The following is a 23,614-nucleotide window of genomic DNA, read 5'->3' on the forward strand; positions in this document are numbered from 1 at the left end:
TATATATAAAAAAATTAAATCAAAATAAAATCAATTGGTAGTTCTAAATATATGACAAAAAAAAATTGAAAGCAAAACATCAGTAAAATAAATAAATTTCTTTGGTTTAAGTTGTAATAATAATTTCGTTTCTTCTTTCGGTTGTTTTCTTCATTTTACACACCTAATATACTTCATTCACTTCGAAATGAGAGGAAAAAAAACCAAGTTGAAATAATGCAAGACTCGATTAAGTTTAATCGAATTACATTGGCAATTTGATAAAAAAGAAATGAGTTTTTTGTTTGGTTCGAATTTTGCTAACTTATTATACGTACGTAGGTATGGTAATGAACACACATGTACATTTATATGAATACATAAACGCAATTGATCTTTAAATATGAAAACGGGGTGTTGTTGTATGCATTAAACTTTCCTACCCAACGGTTTCGTTGAAGCAAAAACGAAAAGTCTGACCGTAATGTACCCAAAAATGACTATTCACATTCACATTATCACGAAAATCATTTAATATCAAACACTGTGGACTGTGTCGAGATGCAGACCCGGCCAGAAAATCCTTGCAGCGGATAATATTCGTCCATAAACACCTTAAAAAGTAACATAGTCCTCAATTTATTTTATAAAGAAATTATTCTAATTAGTTTTAGATTTATAGCAAATCAAAGATGTTTGAAACGGCATTAGCATCCTCATTTTCAAACGTTTTCAAAATTGATGCACAGTTTCCTCTCTGAATTTCTATTGAATATTGTTGTATCAAGAAATTTGTCGAGCGCTTTTCTCCAGTTTTTTGTTGCAACAGTTTTCCGATTTTATTTATGAATTTCTTAGTGTCCTCTCCCATTGGCCCGAACGTTTCGAAAGCGATAGGAGTGAATATGTAGTCACGTTTTAATGCCATGTAGTGATTATGTTTATGACGTTCTGATTGATCTGCGACCGAGCCAGCGATTTTCGCTGATTGGACCAGGTATGATGGAGCAACGGTGTCGCTAACTGCAGCATCCCAAATCAAAGATTTTCCTCGTTCCCATGGAGTGATGGTTACACCGTCAACGCGCTTTCCGTCCGATCTGCTTATTCCAGGCGGTTCTAGTATGCTCGGGAAATCGATTTTAGATAAGGCATTCAAGGTTATTTTATTGAATCCTACATGTCTCGGAATTCTGCCAGCGCTCTTAATGCATGATAAACCGTGGTGGCCGTTTTCTTCGACAGTTTTTCCACATCGGCAAGTGTGTTTTTCGCATACTTTCCCTCCCAAACGTATGGCAATCGCAATTCGAGCTGTATTGTTGTTCACAAGTAGTCCCAACTCAGACAACGGTATCACTTGCAACCACTTTGACGATTCGTTTTTGGATGATGCAAGTAAGCGCGCTCTATCTGTTTGGTCAGCATTGCTCAACAATGTTTCGAAAAATAATTTCATATTCGGGTAATCCCAATTCGTTTGGTTTTCACGTTTTGCTTCTGTGACTGGTACCTTAAATACAATTATTCAGCTGGACACTAGGATCAATTCGGAGGAAAGGGATAACTAGAAAAACGACACCAATAACTGACTATAGATTTGAGTAGAGGGTCAGGGGAGCCAGTTTTTAAATATATTCAGAGGCAGTGAAATTTTATCATGAATTTGCTTTAGCTGTTTTCCAGCTGATTGACACATACAATCAGCTGTTTATACTTTTTTATACGGTTAAAGCTGCAACACGTACGCGCGTTGCAGTTTTTTTTTGTGTGAATCAGCTGAAAAACAGCTGAAGCAAATTCATGTTGAAATTTTACTGCCTCTAACTGCGCGTACATTACGGTCAAATATTTTGTTTTTACTTCAGGGGAACCGTGCCCTCTATGACAATCCATAGCTCGCTACAAAAGCAGTTGTGAACATATCAGATCGACATTACCACTGAACGAACTCGTACACTTAAAAAAATTTACTTATTATCACATTTTCGTTTTCAACAAATTCTACATAATTTCTAGATCCACAGATTTGACAGTCTTGATATTGAATGGTTTTTTGGTTTGTATCCCAGTAAACTGGTCGTTACATGTGTGCGACAAAAATTTCGACTGGGAAAAAATTCAAATATTTCATTAAATATAACAGCTGTCAGAGTCGGTGGGACTAGAAATATCAGATCCTACATAAAACGAAAATGTGATAATTCCTAATTTTTGAAAGCGGTACTACTGCGTAAATAAACTTATTGCAATATGTATATCCAATGCAGAATCTTTACATCGCACCATTTAGGAAATGTGCAAATAACAGTAAAGGCAAATACTTTAATATGATTGGTTCAATGTCTCTCACGTAATGCAAATGACATTATTTGATTGGCTTGTTTATTCTCTTTTGTTCTATGCACTTGCCGTGTATAAGGCAAGAGAAATTATACCTGGACTAGACTGGCATTTCGTACGATAAAATGTGACCCCAACATCAGTTTCTATGAGATACACATTTTATACGACTTTACGTAGAATTAGAATGTTGCCGCGTTGACACTTTTGGTAGTTCGTTCAATTTGCCATTTTAATTAAGAAGGCAGACTAGGTACTAAAGAGACATCTGTTGAATAATCACTGCAAACTCATTCATTTGTAAAGAAAAAAGCCACAATTTGGGAAACCATTTTCCTTCATATTTTACATTTTTGGATTCATTTGAATAATGAAAACAAACCTTTAGACCTTTTCTCATCTAATTGCGCGAAAAAAAGTGTAAAATCAGTCTTCAGCTTAAAGAAATCAATATTTTAAAACATCTCTGCACTGCACACTAAGAGCGACGAATTCACATTTTTCCACTTATTAACCACTTTATAACACACAATTATTATTAAAATCAATTACCGCCACCTTCTATTATCTAATTTTAAAACTTATTTGGTTCAAATCAATTTTTATAACTTATAATCAATAAACGAAAACATCTACTGAATGACAGCTGCTGTAGCATTTATTGGCATATCCTTACACTGAAGTCACAGTCAATTTTACATTCCTTAACATCCCCGTACGGATGGCAAAGCTTATTCTCAGAAATTCTATTTTGGCTAGGAACAAAATGTCATCAACTATCATCAAAACGCGACGAAAACGATTATTAAGGTGAAGTACTGAAAGACAGAACCACAGTTTGATTCATTCATCGTACATGAACGAACAGTCAGTACCAAAACCACTAATACGATTCTGGTGGCCTAGTGTAAAGTGTACATTGGTAAATGAATTGAAATATGTCCGTAATAACTCCAGCTGAAATAACAACAAACACATACACTCCTTACCCTGTCCGAGACCCTGATATACTAAATAAGCTAATTTTAAGCAAATAGATGACGTCAAGAGTTCGTGTTTGTCGACCGCAGTTGGTGGAGTAAAGACTGTTGTTTATTTCAATAAAAAAAAGAAGCTGTAGTGGGAGCACTTTCACGTTCTAATTTAGTCGTTCTTCGAATGATATATTTTCCATCAATCGTAATGTAAGACCATGTTTTGCTGGTATACATCAATTTCACGAATATGAGTTGAAAAGATTCGTTTTAGGGGTAACTAAGCAAAATATCAAAATTCTAACCTTTGGCGATCGGCTAGATTATACACAGTGAAGTGATGAATTCTCGATAAGTTTTGTTCAAGATATTTCGATCGAATGCATCAGAAAACAGGGGTCAAGCGGTTTTCTTTACATAATAATATGGTACAGTTTCTCCTCACGTGGTAATAGAGCAGGCTATAAATTGTTATTGATAACATCAGTCAGATGTGAACCAAATCATTTAACACACGAGCCACAATATATATATATATATATATATATATATATATATATAGAGGAGTGGAGGCTATTGGATTGGATAACTGGCCGAGACGAGAAGATTATTCGAATGTCATTTATCGTCAGTACAGTATGTATGAGTAATTAATTTGACAATAACATGTATAACAACCGCAATACAGTAAAGTGCAATTGATGTGAGTTGCTATTGACAGCTCAATTTTCCATTGATAATAATTGAGTGGCCAAGGTTGGAAAAACCATTGCTCTTATTTGTTATCTTAACTTGAAATAATTCGCCAACAGCTGTCTTGTGTTTTTGAAAATCGAGTAGTGCGTACAGTAGGAAATAAACAGTTAAAAATCATGAAGTATGCGTCGTCAGATAAATAACTATTTCACCAATAGTGAAAGTTTGCTCAAAGTGGAATTTCCTATTTCTTCCCCAGGTGAACACAACGTTTTTAATGCTTGCGTTTTGCGAAAATCCTCATTTTTGTACACTTTGAAGAAAAAGAAATAAATAGCGTGTTTTCGTATTCAGCTATTTTACAGGTGTGAAAATAATCATTTTCTCACCCAACATGGCTGAACCCGAAATAACAATAAAACGGTATTTTCACAAATGCTTCATAGTGGAGAAAATAAGGATTCTCGCATCGCTTGCATGATAAAAAAACATTCCAGCATGCTTTAGAAAAAAAGACTATTCACAACGCAGGCGTGAAATAGTTATTTGTGTATCTGTTTTGGACGATTGTTTTTAGGCAATTTCGCTTGTTGTAGCCCGAACGAAGTGAGGGCTACATGCGAAAGTGCCTAAAATCAATCGTCCAAAACAGATACTCAAAAAATTTTTCATGTAAGGGTCGAAAACCTGAGAAAAATATCGAAACTCCCTCATTTTCGGCCCCGACACATGAAAAACATTTTTTTTCACTTCGCTTAAAACTTTGAAAGCTTGTGTTATGAAAAACGCTGTTTTTACATCGGACAAAAGTTGGAAATTGCATTTTTTTTGTGACAACACCCTCGAAATACATTTTCCAACTTTTTCCCTGTCACTTTAATTGTTTCAACAAAAATTGTGCTCTATAAGATCTCGCGCTTTTTCTTGTTTCGCTGCATTGCTAGCGACCAACAGAGAGTGTATCTAATAAAATTTTGTAACAGGTTTTGGTAACATATGCCATACCCGCTTTTTCCTGTCACAGAATTGCCTGTGACAATCATACGCCAACACTCCACGTGACTAAGGTTATACGAGGTGGAGTCTTGTAGAATTTCAAATTTTACCATGAAAGTTAAAATTGTTTCGAAACAAACAAACGAAAAAAAAACTTCAAATTGTAGTTCACCGCAAATATTTTATTAAAAAAAAACCAAATTTATTACCTGAAATCAATTTAAATCAAATTTTCCCTCCCATTCATTCGACGTTAATAATAATATAGCGAAAATTTTTATTATAACAAACATAAAACATCGTTGTTGGTTTGACACACTATACTTTGTACGTTGCACATTATCATTACGAATCGAAAAAATGTGGCACAAAAAATATCGATTCATTTCGCCTGCATTTTACTATCCATCGCGACAAAAATCGTAGAGAAATATTTCAAACTAAAGAAGAAAAAAAATGTTGCAACAATCTTCGAATAAATTAATTGCGTAATAAAAATCTAAATCACAAAAACGCAATCGAACACTGTGTGAGTGCATGTGCAAATACATTTTATACATTCTCTCGATCACCATGAGCGTTGATGTGCACACATTTCGTACAAAGTACACACACTCTTTGAAGATGAGAAAAAAAACCTACTAAAGTGTCATTTATATGATGGCAAAAGCTCTTCCATTTGATTGAAAGCAAATATTGAAAACAAAAATAAATGAAAAACAAAATTATTCATATGCTACGGTGCGGTTGGGAAGACTTAATAAAATGCATTTGTGGTTTGTGTCGACGATGTTTTTCAATTGTTCAAATTTTATTATCGTAAAATATGCAATATATGTTTTTTATTGTTTCTTATTTATATACATATCGCATGCTTTACGTACATATATAACCAACCATACTCATGCATACACCACCTAACTATTAATTTTACAAAACGGATGAAAATTAAAAACTTTACTTTGTCATTTATATTATGGTTGCGATGCACGAACGACATATTAGTGGGGCGGATTTCGATTTTCCATTATGGAACACATTAAACTATTGTACGGCTATTAGCGATAATATATTATGCCAATGGAAGAAATCGGACAGAGGGTGTGTGAATTAACACAGACCATCTGATTTTTTGTTAGATAAATCAAAGGAAAGATTTGGCTGGCCTCAAAACTCGGATCAGATCTGTCTATGTTCTTCAGATTTAATTCATCATCACCTTAACACGTTCCACGTTCGGCCTTAAACGGAAATTTATCGTTTTAGCTGCACTTTATTATGTGAACCTAAATTTTCAGATTGCGTGAACTCGACTAGTGTCTATTTTAAGGGAATTAAATGCTTAAATTTTATTTGTTCGTAAATCATAAGAAATATTTTGTAATTTATTGGTTTGTTTTGTTGACCTGATTAACCCATAGGCTAAATGGGCTGAGCTGACCCCAGGGCGCCGGAGCAGGTAAGGACGCTGAGAAGTGAGCAACAAAACATTTTGAAAGTACAAAATTGAAAAAATTTCTAGCTCCATCCGCTCGCGATCACTTCCACACTTCGTAAAGTCAATAGTCAATAGTCCAGGGCGCTAGAATCATTATTCCGGCAAATCAAAAATCCACAGGTTAGAAGTGAATAAATAGTGTTGAGTGGATCTTAAATGGAAAGCTTTAAAGATATAGAATGTATACATCGATTTTCCATTTTTAGACTGGGTGCAAAAGTCACTTATTCCACGAGATTTTAAAATCAGTCAAAAAAAACCCTTAAAGGGTAAATGTGACGCAAGTCCTTTATCTTACTTACAAAATAACTGATATCGCTGAGGGCAACGCATTTTATCATCAAAAAATTAACACAAAAAATTTGTGAAAGAAGGTTTTACAAAAAGAAATTTGAGTCACAAGTGGCAGATGTTGAGGAAAATGGTTAAAAAATGTACATCATTCGGTTTTCTTACGTTTCAATTCTTTCAGTACATTTTTTAACCATTTTCCTAACAATAATTTCCTCAGCATCTGCCACTTGTGACGCAAATTTCTTTTTGTAAAACTTTCTTTCACAAATTTTTTGGGTCAACTATTGATGATAAAACTTTTGCGTACGGCGCACAATGCGTCACCCTCAGCGATACCAGTTATTTAGTAAGTAAGATAAAGGAGTTGCGTCACATTTACCCTTTAAGGGCTTTTTGACTGATACCATCACTTTTGTAAGCATGTCACTTCGACAACATCAAAAAACCATATGGAAATTTAAAAAATTCTAGAGAAATCAGTCTGAATCCCAAAATCTAGAAATTAAACTTGAAACACCTCACTCATGTCGAAAATAACCGAAATCCATCGAAAAATCCGATGGAAGTTAGAAAGTGCAAGAAAAATCATCTGCGATCCCAAAATTTTGGAACCACGTTGGAACACCTCGCTCATGTCGAAAACAACCCAAATCCATCAAAAAAACCGATGGAAGTTAGGAAGTGCCAGAGGAATCATCTGTCATCCCAAAATTTTGGAACCAACCTTGGAACACCTCACTCATGTCGAAAATAACCTAAATCCATTAAAAAATCCGATGGAAGTTAGGTAGTGGAGGATTAAGAGGAATCATCTGTCATCCCAAAATTTAGGAACCAACCTTGGAACACCTTGCTCATGTCGAAAATAACCCAAATCCATCGAAAAATCGAATGGAAGTTAGTTAGTGCCAGAGGATTCATCTGTCATCCCAAAATTTAGGAACCAATCTAGTGGAAATTTATACTTAATGATTCCAGAAATTTCCGACAAGAAACCCATCCCAAAACAACACACACCTTTCACCACATTACCATCCATATCATGCACCAAAATATACAACACACACACATACAAACTGGCTTTTATATGACATTTGGATATAGACTTTGGAGAGCTACAGCATTCTTATTTTTGGGACATTTTTAGCCTATAACCAAAATTTCAGGAAAATCTATAGAAACGTTTAGGAGTTGCTGGATCCAATTTTCCATAGGAACTAACTAAGTAACTAACTAACGTAGGCGATTTGTATTATCTGAAAATTCGAAATTTTGCTTATTTTGATAGCTCCTTGAACTCGTATGGATTCCTAGATTCCATATATCCTAGTTTGGGGGTCATTGGAACAAAGGGGGAGAAGTCAAAAAGTTGCTGTAAATATGCTCCGCCGTCCCCCCAAAAAAAATAAAACTTTTTTGGTAGTGGACTTGCGTCGCGTCACGCGGGCTTACTAACGTGCGGGCATGATCCTTAGAGACATTTTTCTCAGGCAAATATAAGCTTGCGAGGCCACATTCTGAATATTTATGGATCTGCTCCAAATTTAGTGCCACCGGAAAAAGTAAAAACGTTTTGACTTATATTTCTTATAAATTCTCCTAGCTTCGATGATCGTACAAAAAGAAAATCCAAAAAATTCGACTCCAAACGTTTTTGGTATAAGCAGAAATTTAATTTTTAGTTGCGATAACTTACTTATGTCGAAGATTTCGTGATCGAGAATTCGGGATTTTTAAGAAAAAAAAGTCAAAACGATACAATCTAATGGCTCGTAACCGGTCAACTCAAAATACATTTTCGTCGAACAAAAACATCTGTAAATGTGAGAAGTATTTTCCAGCATAAATTTTGAGTAAAAAGATCTTTGTAGTCGAAGGAGAGTAAAGTCTTGACAAAATTTGAGCTTTTGACTCTGTGTGTTTCGAGCAGCAGAAAAATTCCATTTTCCATTTGGATTTCGGGTAAAAAATGCAAGTGAAGACACTGGACTTTTTTCTACAACAAACTTTATTCCTGAATCAATTTATTGAGCACTGGATTCATAATTTCGGCCCAGAGCTCATAACCACCAGTTGTCAAGTGAACTCCATCTGAAAACAAAGTAGCCGGAACAACTGAAAAAAAAATCTTAGAAGTGATCTAAAGGTTCGCCTTCAATCTGTTTATTACCGCCCCAAGCATTGTTGTCACGAAACTGGTTAAACATGTCCAAGTAGAATATATTTTGTCCATCGTGTAATGTTCGAAGTCTCGAATTGATACCAACGATTCTATCAAAGTAATCAGCTCCGGTACGAGGCAATAGGCCAAGCAATAGAATTTTCGTATTCGGCAGTAGCTCACGCAACGTTCCAACAACATTTATGATACCTTTGGCAGCTGATGAGTCCACATTTCGAGCTATGGATGTTTGGACATAATTCAAGTGATACGACAAAATGTCATCGCTGCTATTTACCCACGTTGTTAGTACCGATCTTCAGAACAACTAATTTCGGACTCAGTCCCTGTACTTCACCATTTCGTATACGCCATTGCAACCACTGAGTGCGATCTCCACCTATCCCATAATTGGCTACATTTAGAGGTTCGTAAAATCGCTCAAAAACGGTAATTCCATTTTCATGCCAACGTTCAGTAATGCTACATGGACATCATCAACGATAGTGTGAGAATTCAATACGGCAAATTATCACTTTCATACCTATCACCGTAAAATATAATTGGAATGTCCGGATTGTTTGCTGTATTCTCTATGAATTGTGCATGCCGTTGCGTCCAGCCGGTTGAATCTGGTCGTGGAACTGGTATACTTGGTTCGTTGATATTGTTGGGTACCCCGTTCGATTGAGCTGAACGACAGAACTATTTCGGTAAGCTGTGTAAGATCTTAATCAATATGTAAAATGTTACCGGAACAGATCCAGAGAAAGCAAAGAAAGCCAAATAAGCGAATTATCTTCATTGCGTTTGGTTTAGACTGCGAAAACTGCTAAAAATGAGAACGGTATTTTACAAAAAAAAAAAAATTTCACCGACGGCAAGTTTATCAGCAGTTTTCCTATCGTATCTATTACTTCAGTTGATGTAAGTTAAGTATTTTCAAAAGATTGACTTCAAATCTGTTACTTCAATTTTTTTAACGTGCTTTTTGCGACATAGCATCGCATTAGAGCTGGTAAACAATGCCCATAAAATTTTTTATTCGGAGCAAACTCTATGTTTATTAGCTTCAGAGTGATTGCTTATCGTGTCCCTTATAAGATAACATAATAAAATTTAAAAGGTGGTCCGAAATCACGCACTTCTCACATTTTTCCTAATGTTACTGACAAAGAAATAGAGACGAAATATGCGTAAAGACAAAGACTGAACTTAATATTCTCAATATTTTCTGCATAAAGCCCAACAAAAAAGACATTTCAGTTAGTTGCGCATGCCCAGGTTACGGATAATTAATACAAAGCTTTATAAATATGAACAAATATTTGAATTTGTCTACCTTAAATCCCTAGCAACTTTCACAGTTTTTGTATTTTTCAAGTCAACGCTATATGCTGACATAAAACTCGCGCAAGAAGGAAAAATAAACTGCTGCTACTTGCAGCAAAGAAGCTATCATAGCTATTTTTTTTTAAATCAGTAAGTACCCGGTAAGTGACTATTATTCGCTCTCGGGGCGAAAACGAATATAAAATATGAAATATGAAAATATGGTATACCTGAAGATTCAAAATCTTGGAATTCGAAATTTGACCTGAACGAACATTCTGTAATCTAAGGCTTGATTTCCACTTGCCAAAAAAGGACCCGTGTGAGAGACAAAATAGAATTTTTTTCAATTTTTGCTCTGTTTACTTGACAGCTCACTCTCTAATGTCTCTCACACACGGAGTACACCGAATATAGTAGACAGGTCCACACCGGAAATTTGAGTTCTATTTACGAAAATTCCAGTCTACCGGAAACTTGATCTGAATGTCCTGGTATTTACTATTTACTTAGTGTCGGTATAAATGACTACGACAACCAAATACTTCGTCCATTCACACCTCGGTGCGACTAGCATCTATCTAATTGAAAATGGTCAAGATACACTGAATTTTAGATTATCAAGAATAGACAAATTATGGTAGTAAAAAGATAAGACAACGGAATTGTTAACTTCAAGTACGATTGCATGACTTTATATTATTATTTTACCAAGAGCCTGCACGGCGAGAAAAAGTTTTATGAAAGGGTACCCAAAAAATGAGCATTGCTGGTAGTAAAGTGACCCTAGAAGATTCAAAAAAACCATACCGCAATGTCTGAGCTGATCCCTTATCATACATCATTTTTGAATTTCGATTTTTTTTTTCAGAATTTCGTATGGATTTTAACGGCTGTCGCATCAAGCAAAAAATATTTTTTTAAATGGTACCCAAAAAAGAGTATTGTAAGGATTGGTGGGACTTTAGAGGACTCAGAAAAACCGTTCCTCTATATCTGATCTGATCCTTCGAAAAAACTTTTTTCCTATTGAAAAAAATGTTGTTTTGTTGAGATCATTTTTAATTATTATCGGCATAACGTCTTCCTTAGGTGTGAAACGAAACTGTACCTCTAATGAACTTACAACCAGGGCCTATTATTTGGGAATTTTCTTTTCTATTGTTATCAACCAGGCTTTATAAATCATGTGTAAATACGACTGACATTCAGTGTCATCCGTCAGAAGTTTATTTTCGCTGTTCACGAGTTGCTTAGGAATATCCAGCGGCATATTACATCAGGTATTTTCTACCGTCTGCACTTCTACACTTCCCAAAAATTCCCAAAAAATCACAAAAATTCCCAAATATTAATAAGAGAAGACAATTAGAAATAAGAGAAGACTAAAGAAATTATTGCCGTACTACCGATCATCTCTTTCCCAGAATCAGGGCCGACTAAAACCAGATAAATTTATGCGAAAACAATTTGTGACAAGGTTTTAGAAGTCAAAATAAAAATTTGGACCCTCGGACGTAATGTGCTTACGTGATTAGGCAATGTAAATGCACCTTATGAGTGAAGTGTCATTTACATTGCAGTAGCATGAACATTTTCTTGGGGTTCCTCCATCGGCTTAAAACAGGTCATTTTGTGTATTTAAAATTGATAGATGCTATTCGCAGGCGCCTGCGAATAGTCTTTACATTCTAGAAAGTGCTATTCGCAGGCGCCTGCGAATAGTTAAAGTATTACTGAAAATGCTATTCGCAGGCGCCGGTGACATCTAGTATTCTTGGCCATTCGATACTTGTGTGCCTGCGAATAGCGTCTTTATAATAATGAAGCTATTCTCACATAATCGGGAGCTGAAATCATTGTTGAACGAAACAGCCCGCGGGTCATCTTCCTTGACCACGCCTGACCGATTAATTAAAAATAATTTTTCATATGAGTCTTAATGTGATGACATGTGCTCACGTCTCATCTGGCTTGACTGATAAGACTTAAAACAGATTGTTTCTGGATTGATCTGATCTGAAAAAAGTGGATATTAAATCAGTCAACTGAATTTGTTCCGAATCTGATAATTTTAGATCGGATTTTTCAGATTCAGGTTGAGCTAAAATCTGAAGTGATCTGTTTAACTAAAAATTTTAATTGAAACTTTCCTAAAAATTCAGATTTTAAGATTTCAGTAAATTCAGTTTAGGCTAAAAAATTTCACATCAGGTCAGACTTTGTGGCCATTCTGTACAAGGAAATTGAAGCCATTTTGATAGCTACAATACTTTGTAGTAATTCTGTCTGTATAAGGAAATCCAGTTGTTTTATTTGCCATAGTGCCGTGATGTCTGTACAAGGAAAATCCATTTCTTTTGATAGCCACTTTGTGGAAATTCTGTATCAGGAAAATCCAATCGCTTCAACAGCTACAGTGCTTTGTGACCATTATGTCCAAGTAAATCCAGTTGTTTTAGTAGCCGCATTGTGGCTATTTTGTACAAGGAAAATACAATAGACTGTGTGCGATTTTGAGAAAAAAGTTTCATATTTCAATAAAAAGAAGATTTACCATGAAAACCATTGAAAAAAATGTTAAACATTTTTTATAGAAATTATTGAAAAATATTATTGCCATCCCACTTATTAGAATCTTAGTAAGAATCCAATTAGAATGAATTAGAATGTATCGAGATATCATTTTAGGCTTATTCAGATTACAGATTTTAAAGCGAAATATAAAATCAAGAAGACATCTTTCAGATTTTCTGTTCACACTTTTGTTCTGCAGAATAATAATCTACATCAATTAAAAATAAGTTATTTTCATGCTTCGGGCCGAAAATGGGGGAAATTTTTCAAATTTTCTTGGATTTTTGGCTCTTTGCATGAATATTCACATGTGTACCTGTTTGGGACGGTTGATATAAGGCACTGTCGCATGTAGACATCAATTCGTTCGGCCTACAATCCGCGAAATTGCCTAAAATCAATCGTCCAAAACAGTTACACAAATTACTATTATACTTCACACGGTCTATTGTTAGAATTTTTTAGAAAACCTGGCACCAATTTTTCATTTCAAATTTCACCTTCAAAATCACTCTACATTCCAAATTTACATCTTAACACTCAGAATTTCGCACATTAGAAGACTTTCCTCATACGTACTGCTATAGTCCGTTGCTAAAGCGCAACGATAAAAATACCGAAAATTCTAATTACATCGGGATATATGTACATTTATATTAAAAATATTTGTTTTAGATCAGTGAAAGTTGCCTGCGGGCTCGTTTGTTCACCAATGAGTTGCACCCACGTACGGTCGTTCGAAAAATGGTCAATGGGCATTTCTACGAAAAATATTTTTTTAAATAGTTTGTCATAGCTTGCTAGTGAAGGTGGTCCGCGTCGGCTGATTGGTTCTATAATGACATCAGTTCACCACCCCCTATCATTTGCGCTCATAACCAATCTCGCAGCAATTGTTTCTATGAACTACGATGTGATGGTGCCTGCGAATAGCATTTTCAATAATACTTTGACTATTCGCCGGCGCCTGCGAATAGCATTTTCATTAATACTTTGACTATTCGCCAGCGCCTGCGAATAGTATTTTCAATACTAATTTGACTATTCGCCGGCGCCTGCGAATAGCATTTTCAATACTAATTTGACTATTCGCCGGCGCCTACGAATAGCATTTTCTAGATTGTAAAGACTATTCGCAGGCGCCTGTAAATAGTCACTTCGTTTAAAATTTGATAAGAATAATATCCACTGATCGTTCAATTTTTCACACGGCATTAGCATGCCTATTGCAAAGTGAAAAGATGTCTGAGTCTCTATAGACGACACCTTCAATTCATTGCAATTTTAGGGAATATTTGGGAATTTTGGGAATCAATTCCCAAATAATAGACCAGTTGTAACGGTTACAACTCAAACTTTTTTTGAAATTCGTTTATTAAACATTTACACTTATTGAAACGTTTTGCATTAATTAGACAAAATATGTTGATGCCTGTTCAACGAAACCTGCTGCAACTTCTTTTGCAGCATCAGCAGCGGCTTGAGTTGCGTTAGCACTGGCGTCAAAAGCTTCTGCAAATGGTTCAATGTAGTCAGGTAGGCCTTGTGCATCTTCTTCTCCATCACAGGATTTAGGACTGAATGTGTCAGCAATGGCTTGAGTTGCATTAGCACTGGCGTTTTCAAAAGCTTCTACAGCTGGTTCTACTGCCTCTTGGACTGTTTTTATAAAATCAGGTATGGGACCCATTCCGTCATCGGAATCTGGATCTGTAGCATTCGCAGCATTTTCAACAGATTTCGAGTCCTTGTTAGAGAAGCTCTGTGCTATTTTTTCTTTCATTTCTGTTAATGTTTCCATGATGCTGTCTCTGATTTCGTTAAATCGAGCGAGTATTTCTGGTGACAGGGCGAAGCCATTGGAAAACTAAGAAAAAGTTAGAAAATATTCTTATTTGTATAGTAGAATTATCGAATATGCGAAAGGTATGTTGTATTACGTGAAAAACGAGGAAAAGAGCAAAGAAAAATGAAAATTTCATTTTTTAATTTTTTTCAGTTGAAATAACTTTAGAACAAGTCGCACAAACAATCCAAGTAAAAATGACTTCTAGTTATTATGAGTACGACGCAGAAGCAACGTCTTTCTTGGTATAATTTGTTTTGACCGAAAATAATAAAAGCCTGCGCTTCACTTGTCCAAACAAAAATGAAAATTTATTTTAGCTTTAAAGGTAAAACAATCATCTGAGATCCACGATAGTATGTTATGTTACCATGACCAGAAATGATGATTAAATAACCAGCTTTAGCCGGAAGTATACTTTTACTCCCCACATCACGAAAGCTTCATTCTTAATCCGTTCAACATAACATTCTTTTTGGTAAGATTGCTTTAAACTTTGACAGCTGGGACGAAACATAGATATTACGCCCCTGCTTACCGAAAAGAAGAATAAACATTTGTTTGCAAACAGATGTAAACTGCTTGTCATAATCCAAATCTAAAAACGTCTTCGTTAAATAAACAAATACGAAACGTGTCGCTATCTTTACATGCTCGACAAATATTCCCAAAAGTGATATGATGACCTGTGTGTGAATTGTGTTTGCACAATTTGCTCCATTTGAAGGCCAAAATATGCACAGCATCATCGCATTACCGAATGCGTAATTTATCATGTAAGGTAATGGCAAATACCTTACCAGTTAGACTTCTTTAATTGGTGGTTTGGAACGTTTACTGGGATATAATCCTTTCTCCTTTCAGATTAAAGCTCATAAGTCAGATGTAAGTGAAATTGAAATGAAATACTTAAACCAAAACCTATCTTGACTAGAACCGGACGTAATCTATTTTCACATGACCTCAATAGATCCGACAACTAAATTCAGTAACCGATCATACCTGACCTTAAACTCCAGGTGTAAATTCCAGGTCTCTAAATTACCTGGAATTAATATTCTAGTAAAACAGATTTGTGACCGTGGTCGGTCTATAATTCAGATGGCGTATTTCTTACTTACCTCTAGAATGAAACTCATGTAAATTACGGCCCTCGCTTCGCTCTGGCAGCAAATTTCATACAAGTTGCAATTTTCCATTTTCTAAACCAGTAACTATCCGCTGAGAAATTCTCCATTTAAGCTATTTGCTCATGTACAAAGTATGCAACTCGCTGGAATTTTCTTTTTTCTTTCATACATACAACTACCAAGAAAACAGGCACAAAATTCCTTTCAGAATAAATTTTAGATTATTCCGGTATTTTCCATTAATGTACTTATTCTCTTGAGTTTCATTACTCGGCAAAAACAGTTTGAAAATCCAAGAGAATTACTCGTGTGACAAACATTTTCGAGTGATTTTCCTCAGCTCGATCAGAAATGTTTGTATTGAAATTCTATTAAACAGATTTCGTCATTTCTTTGAGCCGAAAGTCCTAATGAACCAACCCCGAATGAACCAACCCAACCAAAACTTTGATACCATAAACAAAATAAAAATGTTCCGACATCCATTTGCATTAAGTATTTTACAATATTACAACCTTATTACACAAATGGATTATTAAATTTTCAGTTGATCCAGTATGGACTGACCAATCACAGTTCATTGAAGAACACAATCGTATTTGTTGCCGTAGACGAATCGAAAACCGTACCCGGCTAAAAATTATTATGATTCTCATTCATAGCAAAGGGGGACGACGGTATGGAGATTTAAATGTTCATTAAAAACAAACCACAATATTATTCAAGTTAAGCTCTTAAGCTGCTTGTTTAAAATGTTCTTTTTATTCAGTTGCTTTTTTGTCGTTGGTTGTTGTTGTTGCTTCATAGAGTTTAGCCGTTGTTGTTTCCGTTCAATTGACAAACTTTGTTTAAGTTTAATGCGATGCGGCCTCTGTTAATGGACTCGAAAATATAGTTTTACATTAATTGGAAGGGGCGAAAACTGGGAAGACAAAAAAATTGGAGTTGAAACGTAAAATACATTTTGATTTTTACAAAAAGTTTATTTTCCATTCTTTTTAGTTAAATTTCTTAGATTTCTTAAAATTAAATATAAATTATTTTTTTAGATCGTTTTGTCTGGTTGGTGGTATATATTTACACAAAATAGTAAAAATTTAATAACTTCAACGAAGATTTTAGTTTTACGTTTGTCCACACGGCATTGGTGCAATTTCTTCTTAACAAAAATCCGACCTACAGTAGAGTGTTTTTTGTAAAATAATTCTTCGATTTTAGGATTGAGGTTTTTTACCGAAGGATTGTTAACCCACCCGAACTCGATGGGCGAATAGTTGTATATTTCGTTGACAAAGGATCTAGCAAAAAAATTCCTCTTAGGATTTTCAATGATTTTCTGTACCGTTTTTTGCTGGATCAAAAATTTTCAAAATATTTTTTTCTAGTTTATCCGCCCCTCACACGAACCCAGTGAAACCCGTTGTTTGTTTATAAAAAACCTACACAAAATCAGCTCGATAAAGTCTGTACCAAAACCAAAATCTGAAACAAATATTCTTTATGTGAAAAATGGAACGAAGTGTTACTGAATGGTACACAGTGGCGGATTAAGTTTTTCAGCGCCCCTGGGCAATGGAAATTTTAGAAACAGTTTTACTTAGAGATATTTTTTCTCAAATTTCATTGCTCGTTACCCATGTGTCATGTGTTTATATCCATATCATATATATCTTCCTTGAACTTTTTAGAATAGGATACAGTGTGTAGTAACAACGACAGCTGATCCTTGCAAGACAAGTTTAAATTTTAGAATATTTTAAGCTTAGACGGTCAAAGGTAGTTCAGATTATCAGAACACTACACATGCGGAGTGAGCGAAACCTTTTCTTAAAATTTAAACTTTTTGGTTGATTTGTGATGTGCCGTAAGACCACTTATCAGATTAAATGTTTAAGGTTGGTTACGAAAACACCTTTGGTTTATTCGCTCTATTCATTCCACACTATTTCATCACTCAACAATTCAAATAGTTTTGGCTTAACGCAACTTATGCAATGAATGCAGAACCAGACGGGAAGTTTTGGTTTGGTCGTATTTTTTAAGATAAACGACCCGAAAATTCAAATTTTAACTAAAAACGTGGTAATGCCAACGCCGCATTCGCCGTACAGAACTCGACGTGCCTGGACTGAATTGGTTATTATGAATGCCTTGTCGGTGACAACATATTACCCGGTAAGAGTAATATGAGACGCGTTTACTTTCAATTTGGGTTTCAACGGCGAATATATTTAGAAACTGTTCTGAGAATGTAAGTTTCAGGTTGTAGAAAACGAGAACGAAAAGTTGAGCCCGGGTAGCGAAAATTGTTCACTCTATCACTCATTTTACGATATGTTTCGGAGAGTACAACGCCAATTTTTCACGAGTGAGTGCAACAAATCTCTTTACAATCATATTATTGGTTGGACGTAACCATTGATAGCCAACGGCTTGTTGACGTTTCCATGTTTCCGTTCGTCGCTGATGATGTAATAATCAATGGGAAGAAATAAAAGCGATAAATCTAAAATAAGAATTGATCACTTGAAAATAAAAATGATTGCAGGAAAATAAGAATGTGATCACAACCAGTTTTTCAAATATAACACTACGAAATAAGATTCTATCAACCTAAAATAAGAAGTGATCACAAGTAGTACCTACCACCCGCTAAATCAAATGTGATCACTAAAAATAAAGAATTTGATCACTAAAAATAAAGAATTTGATCACTAAAAGTAAAGAATTTGATCACTAAAAGTCCGAACGAAAAAGCGTTTTAACACGCCGAGCGATCCGGCCCATTGCCCCGGAGCGAAGCGGAGGGCCGCAATGCGAGCCGGGCGCCGGAACGGTGTTGGTAACTTAGGAGTTAATTTTTTTTCTCTCGCATCGTCTAATAATTAGTCTGTGTAATTCATTGCACATAAAAAGCGTTTTAACACGCCGAGCGATCCGGCCCATTGCCCCGTAGCGAAGCGGAGGGCCGCAATGCGAGCCGGGCGCCGGAACGGTGTTGGTAACTTAGGTGTTAATTTTTTTTTTCTCTTGCATCGTCTAATAATCAAACAGAATAATATCCTTATTTCTTGCAATCAAATTTTTTATTTTGCACGATCATTTCTTTATTTTTTGTAATCAAATTCGTATAATTGTAGATCATTTCTTATTTCGAGACGATCATATGTTAGTGGTAAAATTGCATATATTTAGTGATCAAATTCTTATTTTTTGGTGATCAAATTCTATTTTTATTGCTATCATAAAAAAATTGTGATCATTTCTCTTTTTCTAGTGATCATTTCCTATTTTCTTGTGATCATTTCTTATTAAATAGCTATCACTTTAATTACATGCCATAATCAATTACGAAACGCTCGACAAAAAACGACACATCTCCTTTTTAGTCGCATTTGGAACGAAAAATTGATAAAATTCCAACCAATATTCCTCGTTTTCAGGATCAAGATTCACACCAATTATTGGTATCCTCAATTATTGATAACATGTAGAATGATATAGAGCGAATAAAACTATTGAATGTTGAAGAAAGTAATCCTACTTTCTGATTGTTAAAGCCGATATAATGAAGGGTTGTCGACTACATGTAGGACTATTTACTACACCCCGATTTCGACATGACTCAATTAAGATTGACACAAGTAGTAAAGCTCCGCAGGATTTTTTTTTTTCGTTCAGTTGCCTAAAATATTTTCGTTCTATTACTTTCCCTTTTCCCATCGCCTTAATTTTCCCGCGCCCCATTTTTGTTTTCAGCGTCTGGTACGAGCCAGAATTGCCCCGAGGTTAGACCGCCACTGATGGTCAATTGCAGCTAACAAAGTTTAATAATATGCATTGGCCCAACTACCTTGTCGTTATAAAAATCGTTTTTAAAGTCAATATGTTTGAGATCGACATTTTCGCAAACGAAACTCTCTTTGAATGTATAACAAGATTATTATCACACAACATGAATACGAAATTTATCACATGAACTATTCATCAATAGTTGTTTCAACAGATCAGTTGAATTCGAAATGCGAAAGAAGTTGGTCCGATTATTTTTAACAAAGTTTTATACGCGCTAGGATGAGAACAATAATTTTCCGTTGTAATTCTATGGAACATATGCGATAAAACAATTATAAACTACAGAAATGGAGCAAATCTATCAATTCAAAGTTGAGAAGAGAATCTATCTTCTGAATTTTTCTGATCATTTTTGCTTCTTAAGAACCTCTTTTCAATACATGTAGAATAATTGATTCGGGTGTAATAAGGACTGGCTTTGAAAGTTTGGCTATTCGTATATCGAAGGAGAGAGGAGTAAAGTCTAAGTTGAAGAAATCGTGATGAGCCGGATAGCGTGTTGATCAATTTTTAGAACTTCTTAAATTTCAAGGTTTTACCAAACCTTAATGAAGTGGAAGTCGGCGCCACTGTATACACTAACTAAATAAAGAATTTCCTGAATTGAGATTGTAAAATTCAAGAATTTTCAGAAAATTCTCGAAAATTTCCGATATTCTTGAAAATTTTCGAAAGTTTCCTATTTTCTTGAAAGTTCTCGAATTTCTCGAAAAAAAATTCCTGAAAACAAAACTTTCTGTGATTATAGTGAAACATTTCAACCTACAGTTAGCAAAACCTTGACTGCAGTTAGTATGGTTGTGACATTAAGTACAATCGAAGTCCAACATCCTTCTATTAGAAATCACATAACGATTAACGCATTTTACTTAATATCACAACAATTCAAATAATATTCATGTCATCCAGTCGACCAATGTATATATGTCACAACTGTTCTCTATCGGCTCATCTCCCCTTACAATCGTTTATACAATACAGAGCAATACGAGGTTAACTTCGAGGTTAACTATACACACTACAGAACTGATTGCCTCCAATGCCGTCGGATGGAATATTCAGAGAAATTCTACGTAAGGTAAATAAGATACGGGGCGCGTAGCTGATTTTGATGTTTTTTCTTTTCTTCTAAAAACATTAATAGGGTCTCCAAACACTACCGGGATCACCACCGACCGAATCCACTCGACTGACCTCTTCATCCATATGATCATTATGTGCGCGATTTCCATCATTTTCTAAAATAATTTCGGATTCGTCTGCCGTTCCGATACCAATTTCAATACCGCCTCTAGCTGAACTAATTGTCAATGAATTTTCGCTACCTAAATACTGTTCCAATTTATCGGTTCCATGTAAATGCAAATGAATTTGATTCTGGTGATTAACTGTTGAATAAACATGCGGATAGAGAACCATAGTCGTTGGACCAGCATGTGGTGCGTATTGTGGTTGTGGTGTACAAGATCCATACTGATAATTGTTATAACCGTTCGACCAATTATTGTACGTTGAATAAGACGTGTCAACCAGATCACTGGATTTTCCTTGTAAATTTGAACTATTGCTCGATGCTTGATGCGTTGGTAGTAGGGCTGTTGAGTGGGAAGCATTCAGTCCGGTATGATGGTAATCAGTCGAACAAAGTGGTTGAATGTCTGAAATGACTAGAAAATCATGTTTGAGTCATCGAACTCAGTTCTTTTTAGAGTAAAGGAAACAGTGCCGTAGCCAGCCGGAGACTGCGCATCCAATAGAATGACCTTTTTTTTCTTATATCTTCCTAATTTTTTTAAAATTTTTATTTTAGAGTCTGGCTACGGCGCTGAGAGGAAGGCTAAGCTATGTTAATTGATAAAGTTTTTCCTAGCCTACTTCGAAGAAAATAAAGAAAATATTTACCCGTTGGAATGTGAAAATTGGAATGATGTTCTGCGATGCCAGTGTTATCGTAGTTATATGACGATGGTGTTGATTGCAGAGATGAAAATGGTGAATATGACGGAGTCGTACCTGAATAGCCAGTCCATTCTGCTGCGCCCATTAAATTGTTTTCTGTAATGCAAAATGGAAATTGCAAATAATATTGTTGGCTAATTCACATTCGGATACAGATATCAACGGAGCCCATTTGAGCACAGTTTTCCAATATAATTGGAATAGGATGAAAAGATAACATGTTGGCATATAAACACACAATCTTCGTAATTAATAACATTTCAATTAAAATCAATTTATTACAAATTGTGTGTTTGACATGTACGTAATGAGGAAAAATATTTTTGCTTCCCGAAACATGCGTATAAGTTATAATATAATATACACAACGAGCGGATCTAGAGAATGTTTTGAACCCTTTTTACAGGCAGCATGTCCCCAATAAGAAATTCTTGCTGTTATGTGTTTGATGCTGAAGAGACGACTATTTAAAGATTATTCAATAGCACAGTGTAGAGAGACTCATGTAATACTCCTCGCATATTTTTGATTAATGATTCTTTGTCACAAAGTTCATTATTCGACATATTTTGGCAATTATTGTTGATTATTAATCAAACAACAATGCAATGCAGAAATTTTCACGGGGCTTACATTGATGTATACCCAAAACGTAAATTCATTACCTTTTTGTCTCTTAATTTGTGCTTTATTTTGGCAATAACATTATGACTTTCCTTGTCAGCCAAACGTTATAAAGTCGTTGCTAGAACTCACAGAATTTCTAACGTTTCTTTCCTCAAAACTTGTGAACATTTCTAATTTTTTCTAAAAACAAGCAGGGGTTGTACATGTAAAAAGTCAGAACATGTTGTTGACCCCTCACCTCTCAGACATAGCTAAATTATTTGGAATTAAAATTCTGGGCAATCTGCAAGGTCTAATCAGGGCCGGAGTAGCTAAGCTACCTGACGGCCGAAACGGCCAATCTCTGAAGCAACAGCCAAAATATTTTTGCCGGCCCGAGTTACACATAAAAAAAGGGCAAGCAGAAGGCATATGCCCAGAACTTTGTACAGTTGTAGGGCAAAAATGTATCTGTGTCTATGAAAATACATTAACCCGAGTAAATCCTTTTTCCATCGTACTCACGTAGATACGTACGCTATTTTACTCTACAAAGCAGAACAAAGATGGGGCAATTGCACCCACAAGACACAAAAAATATATGTGAATCGCGTGAATAGTGTCACACCCGTGATAAAAGTGGAATTTCTTGTTTGAAACACACACAAGAAGAACCGTTTCCATCATTTTTCGCTTTGCTCAAAAAAATGTTTTACTTCACTTTACCTCGAGTTTTTGAGGAAACACATCTTATTACCAGATCCTCGGCCTGATCCTTGCGAAAGTTAAAGTTTACCATTACATATCAGTTTACCGCTTCGAAAAGGATCCATTACATGAAGAATATTTTTTGTTCATTTTCGGTGTTAAAGCCGAATACATTTGAAATCGAAACTTAATTCATTTCGGAAATAACTTTGTGAGTATCATAAGTGTGCTTTTTGAGCAGAAAGCTTACTGTTTTTTCAATAAATGTAGTAGAAAATGATGTGGCTCGGATATACAGACTCTGCACTTTACGAAATGACAGTTAAAGAAACCTGTTGGACATAAAACACACTAGTGAGTTTGCTTTTTTCTGTTCTTTTTCCTTTTCTTTACTCTTCTTTTATTGTATTTTTTTTACCCTAATGTAATGAATTAATTTCGCAGCATCCTATGTATTATAATATTATGCTCGGGAGATTGTATCCCTCACCTTCGTCTCGAGATAAATTCTTCCACCTCGTTACATTTCAATCAAACTTTCTCACGTCTCCTTTAATAAATGATCCTTGAATTTTCTTAAGTATCAATCAATGATAGTACCATAGTACGAAGTGGGAATGCTACATTTTAGAAATTTATAATAAACGAACATTTTTTATC

General features: G+C 35.2%; 3 protein-coding genes across 3 annotated transcripts in view; all 3 read right to left on the reverse strand.

Moving 5' to 3' along the window:
* Positions 1-8,770: 8,770 nt before the first annotated feature.
* On the reverse strand, positions 8,771-10,393 carry LOC119068551 (platelet-activating factor acetylhydrolase IB subunit beta-like). The gene is made up of 6 exons (XM_037172179.1): positions 10,284-10,393; positions 9,695-9,773; positions 9,486-9,633; positions 9,240-9,424; positions 8,951-9,181; positions 8,771-8,895 (listed from the first exon to the last, which is right to left on the reverse strand). Exons 2-6 carry the CDS (start codon positions 9,744-9,746, stop codon positions 8,789-8,791), a joined length of 723 nt encoding a protein of 240 aa, XP_037028074.1. The 5' UTR covers positions 9,747-9,773; positions 10,284-10,393; the 3' UTR covers positions 8,771-8,788.
* Positions 10,394-14,194: 3,801 nt separating this feature from the next.
* Positions 14,195-14,945, reverse strand: LOC119068552. Its single transcript, XM_037172181.1, has 2 exons — positions 14,791-14,945; positions 14,195-14,717 (listed from the first exon to the last, which is right to left on the reverse strand). The coding sequence occupies exons 1-2, from the start codon at positions 14,830-14,832 to the stop codon at positions 14,262-14,264; spliced, it is 498 nt and encodes a 165-aa protein (XP_037028076.1). The 5' UTR covers positions 14,833-14,945; the 3' UTR covers positions 14,195-14,261.
* A 5,454-nt stretch (positions 14,946-20,399) lies between these two features.
* The window catches only part of LOC119068549 (protein lozenge), a 40,373-nt gene continuing 37,158 nt past the window's right edge, over positions 20,400-23,614 (reverse strand). Inside the window, exons 5-6 of the mRNA XM_037172177.1 lie at positions 21,584-21,736; positions 20,400-21,348 (exon numbers count right to left, since the gene is read on the reverse strand). Of these exons, the coding sequence (XP_037028072.1) occupies positions 20,819-21,348; positions 21,584-21,736 (683 nt within the window). The 3' untranslated portion in view covers positions 20,400-20,818. The remainder of the gene's footprint in view (positions 21,349-21,583; positions 21,737-23,614) is intronic.

The sequence above is a fragment of the Bradysia coprophila genome (assembly GCF_014529535.1).
Source record: "Bradysia coprophila strain Holo2 chromosome X unlocalized genomic scaffold, BU_Bcop_v1 contig_20, whole genome shotgun sequence".
NCBI classification, from domain to species: Eukaryota; Metazoa; Arthropoda; class Insecta; order Diptera; family Sciaridae; genus Bradysia; species Bradysia coprophila.

Bases quoted from the DNA above. Each gene is read 5' to 3' on its own strand.
- LOC119068551 (XM_037172179.1), bottom strand. From the start codon at position 9,746: ATGAAGATAATTCGCTTATTTGGCTTTCTTTGCTTTCTCTGGATCTGT. The intron at 9,425-9,485 runs GTATGAAAGTGA...ATGTCCATGTAG, and splicing joins ATTATATTTTACGGTGATAG to CATTACTGAACGTTGGCATG. The intron at 9,182-9,239 runs GTAAATAGCAGC...AAACATCCATAG, and splicing joins GATCGGTACTAACAACGTGG to CTCGAAATGTGGACTCATCA.
- LOC119068552 (XM_037172181.1), bottom strand. From the start codon at position 14,832: ATGAAATTTTCATTTTTCTTTGCTCTTTTCCTCGTTTTTCAC. The intron at 14,718-14,790 runs GTAATACAACAT...ACTTTTTCTTAG, and splicing joins CTCTTTTCCTCGTTTTTCAC to TTTTCCAATGGCTTCGCCCT.